Here is a 3,649-nt window from a genome sequence, read left to right on the forward strand (position 1 = left end):
TCTCTCTCTCTCTCTGTCTCTCTCTCTCTGTCTCTCTCTCTCTCTGTCTCTCTCTCTCTCTCTCTCTCTCTCTCTCTCTCTCTCTCTCTCTCTCTCTCTCTCTGTCTCTCTCTCTCTCTCTCTCTCTCTCTCTCTCTCTCTCTCTCTCTCTCTCTCTCTCTCTCTCTCTCTGTCTCTCTCTCTCTCTCTCTGTCTCTCTCTCTCTCTCTGTCTCTCTCTCTCTCTCTCTCTGTCTCTCTCTCTCTCTCTCTCTCTCTCTCTCTCTCTCTCTCTCTCTCTCTCTCTCTCTCTCTCTCTCTCTCTCTCTCTCTCTCTCTCTCTCTCTCTCTCTCTCTCTCTCTCTCTCTCTCTCTCTCTCTCTCTCTCTCTCTCTCTCTCTCTCTCTCTCTCTCTCTCTCTCTCTCTCTCTCTCTCTCTCTCTCTCTCTCTCTCTCTCTCTGTCTCTCTCTCTCTCTCTCTCTCTCTCTCTCTCTCTCTCTCTCTCTCTCTCTCTCTCTCTCTCTCTCTCTCTCTCTCTCTCTCTCTCTCTCTCTCTCTCTCTCTCTCTCTCTCTCTCTCTCTCTCTCTCTCTCTCTCTCTCTCTCTCTCTCTCTCTCTCTCTCTCTCTCTCTCTCTCTCTCTCTCTCTCTCTCTCTCTCTCTCTCTCTCTCTCTCTCTCTCTCTCTCTCTCTCTCTCTCTCTCTCTCTCTCTCTCTCTCTCTCTCTCTCTCTCTCTCTCTCTGTCTCTCTCTCTCTCTCTCTCTCTCTCTCTCTCTCTCTCTCTCTCTCTCTCTCTCTCTCTCTCTCTCTCTCTCTCTCTCTCTCTCTCTCTCTCTCTCTCTCTCTCTCTCTCTCTCTCTCTCTCTCTCTCTCTCTCTCTCTCTCTCTCTCTCTCTCTCTCTCTCTCTCTCTCTCTCTCTCTCTCTCTCTCTCTCTCTCTCTCTCTCTCTCTCTCTCTCTCTGTCTCTCTCTCTCTCTCTCTCTCTCTCTCTCTCTCTCTCTCTCTCTCTCTCTCTCTCTCTCTCTCTCTCTCTCTCTCTCTCTCTCTCTCTCTCTCTCTCTCTCTCTCTCTCTCTCTCTCTCTCTGTCTCTCTCTCTCTCTCTCTCTCTCTCTCTCTCTCTCTCTCTCTCTCTCTCTCTCTCTCTCTCTCTCTCTCTCTCTCTCTCTCTCTCTCTCTCTCTCTCTCTCTCTCTCTCTCTCTCTCTCTCTCTCTCTCTCTCTCTCTCTCTCTCTCTCTCTCTCTCTCTCTCTCTCTCTCTCTCTCTCTCTCTCTCTCTCTCTCTCTCTCTCTCTCTCTGTCTCTCTCTCTCTGTCTCTCTCTCTCTCTCTGTCTCTCTCTCTCTCTCTCTCTCTCTCTCTCTCTCTCTCTCTCTCTCTCTCTCTCTCTCTCTCTCTCTCTCTCTCTCTCTCTCTCTCTCTCTCTCTCTCTCTCTCTCTCTCTCTCTCTCTCTCTCTCTCTCTCTCTCTCTCTCTCTCTCTCTCTCTCTGTCTCTCTCTGTCTCTCTCTCTCTCTCTCTCTCTCTCTCTCTCTCTCTCTCCGTCTCTCTCTCTCTCTTTCAGGACCGGAGGGCTGTAATCTGTTCATTTATCACCTGCCGCAGGAGTTTGGAGACGCCGAGCTCATGCAGATGTTTCTGCCGTTTGGTAACGTAATTTCCGCCAAAGTCTTCGTGGACCGGGCGACCAATCAGAGCAAGTGTTTCGGTGAGTTCCGGTTTCGTCTTTATTATTTAAGCGTTCTCTTAATTAAGATGTTGATGTCAGCTCTCTCTGTGTTCAGACACATGTGGTTATCTGAAACTGATTTCTATATTGATAATAACAATTAATTTTTTATGGGTATTACGATTTGTATTTACGAATGTTTCAATTTTTTTAATTATTATTATTTATTTATTTATTTTTCATTTATTTTTATTTTATTTTATTTTATTACAGTGTTTTTTATTACGTTTTTTGACACTCTTTCTGTGTTTGTCAAAGTGAGGTTTGCAGCGGGTTCATGAGGAAAGTGATCTCTGCGTATGTTTTGTTGGTGTCAGGATTCGTCAGCTTTGATAACCCGTCCAGCGCTCAGGCAGCCATCCAGGCCATGAACGGCTTTCAGATCGGCATGAAGAGGCTCAAAGTCCAGCTGAAGCGGCCCAAGGACGCCAACCGGCCGTACTGACCCTGACTGACCCTGACTGACCCCTGCTCCTTCACTCACAGGTCTGTCCAGACGCTCTTCAACAGCTTTAGTGCTTTAAATAAAGGGTTCAAATGATTAGTGCAAATGAGCTTAATTGCTGTCTGCATTAAAGCATATATATATACAGTATATGTTAACATAAAGACATGACAGATTTCTGGGTGTCTGGTATTGATATATGAATCCTTTTATATTCAGTTTGGTTACAAGTTAGTTACAAATACGTTTCTAACTGATACAAAAATGCGATGAAATGTGTTACAAAAAAGTAACTGCGTTCCATTTAGATTTTTTGTATCTCTGTATTCCTATCAGTGTTCTTTAAGGCTTGTTTTTGTTGTTTTTATGCATAAAAGTAAGCCTTGGATGTGATTCAAGCCGACCATGAAAAGGATCTTTGACACACGGTTTCCACCAGAAAATAAAATCAAATAGTTATTGATTATCTAAAGGGTTACTCTCTCGTCTGGAAAAGATTGGGGGTTAAACTCGGGATAAAACTAAAGATTGCTTTCATTTTCAGGAACTGATGATGAATTGCTGAAAGGTGTGCTAGATCTTCAGCACGATTAGTCTTGATTCTCTCACTTCTTTCTGAACAATATTCATACTAAACTGTTATATCCACAGCTGTCAAGCTCTAAAAAAGGACCAAAATATGTATATATATTGAGAACGAGCATCATTTTTAATTCTTCAGTATTTGATTTTACTTTGCTTTATTTTTCCCTTATTTAATTTAATTTTATTTAATTTAATTTTATTTTATTTTATTGTATTTTTTCATGATCGTTTTACCATCTACTTTATAGATTCATATTCTATTTTTCATCCATAATTTTTAATTGTTGTTTTTTTTTCCTATTCATCTTATTTATTTAACTTATTCCATTTTATTGTTCCGTAAAAAATATATTTATTTATTTTTTCCCATTTTTATTTTATCTGTTTCATTTGATCGTTTCATATTTTTTGTCACAACCTTTTTCATGTAATTGTATCCGTTTTTTCGCGTCTGATTTCTGCTGGTTTCACTCCAGCCTTGCTGTGTTTCGTTCAGGCTTCTCTGATGTGCACGTCTGTGTCAGTGTGTTTCTGTCTCTGTCAGGGTCAGGTAGATCAGGAATCAGGACAGGTCTCGTAGGTTTGTCTCTTCAGGGACGCTCTGGCAGGGATTCTGTGAACTCTAACCCCTTTGTGTTGGTGTGCTCTTCCTCTCTGTTTGTGTGTGTGTGTGTGTGTGTGTGTGGGAGTGTGTGGGAGTGTGTGGGAGCGTGTGTGGGAGTGTGTGTGTGTGTGTGTGTGGGTGTGTGTGTGTGTGTGTGTGTGTGTGTGTGTGTGTGGGAGTGTGTGTGTGTGTGTGGGAGTGTGTGTGTGTGTGTGTGTGTGTGTGTGTGTGGGTGTGTGTGTGTGTGTGTGGGAGTGTGTGTGTGTGTGTGGGAGTGTGTGTGTGTGTGTGTGTGTGTGGGAGTGTGTGG

General features: G+C 43.1%; 1 protein-coding gene across 3 annotated transcripts in view; it reads left to right on the top strand.

The window, feature by feature from the left end:
• Positions 1 to 2,890, top strand: part of celf6 (CUGBP Elav-like family member 6) — a 116,084-nt gene extending 113,194 nt beyond the window's left edge. For 2 of the 3 annotated variants that reach the window (XM_043237683.1, XM_043237684.1), the window contains exons 11-12: positions 1,541 to 1,684; positions 2,023 to 2,890. In XM_043237683.1, coding sequence (XP_043093618.1) covers positions 1,541 to 1,684; positions 2,023 to 2,150 — 272 coding nt within the window. In that variant the 3' untranslated portion in view covers positions 2,151 to 2,890. The remainder of the gene's footprint in view (positions 1 to 1,540; positions 1,685 to 2,022) is intronic. The other variant, XM_043237685.1, reaches the window with a different exon arrangement.
• Positions 2,891 to 3,649: the final 759 nt, after the last annotated feature.

This window comes from Puntigrus tetrazona, chromosome 4 (assembly GCF_018831695.1).
Source record: "Puntigrus tetrazona isolate hp1 chromosome 4, ASM1883169v1, whole genome shotgun sequence".
In the NCBI taxonomy this organism is placed as follows: Eukaryota; Metazoa; Chordata; class Actinopteri; order Cypriniformes; family Cyprinidae; genus Puntigrus; species Puntigrus tetrazona.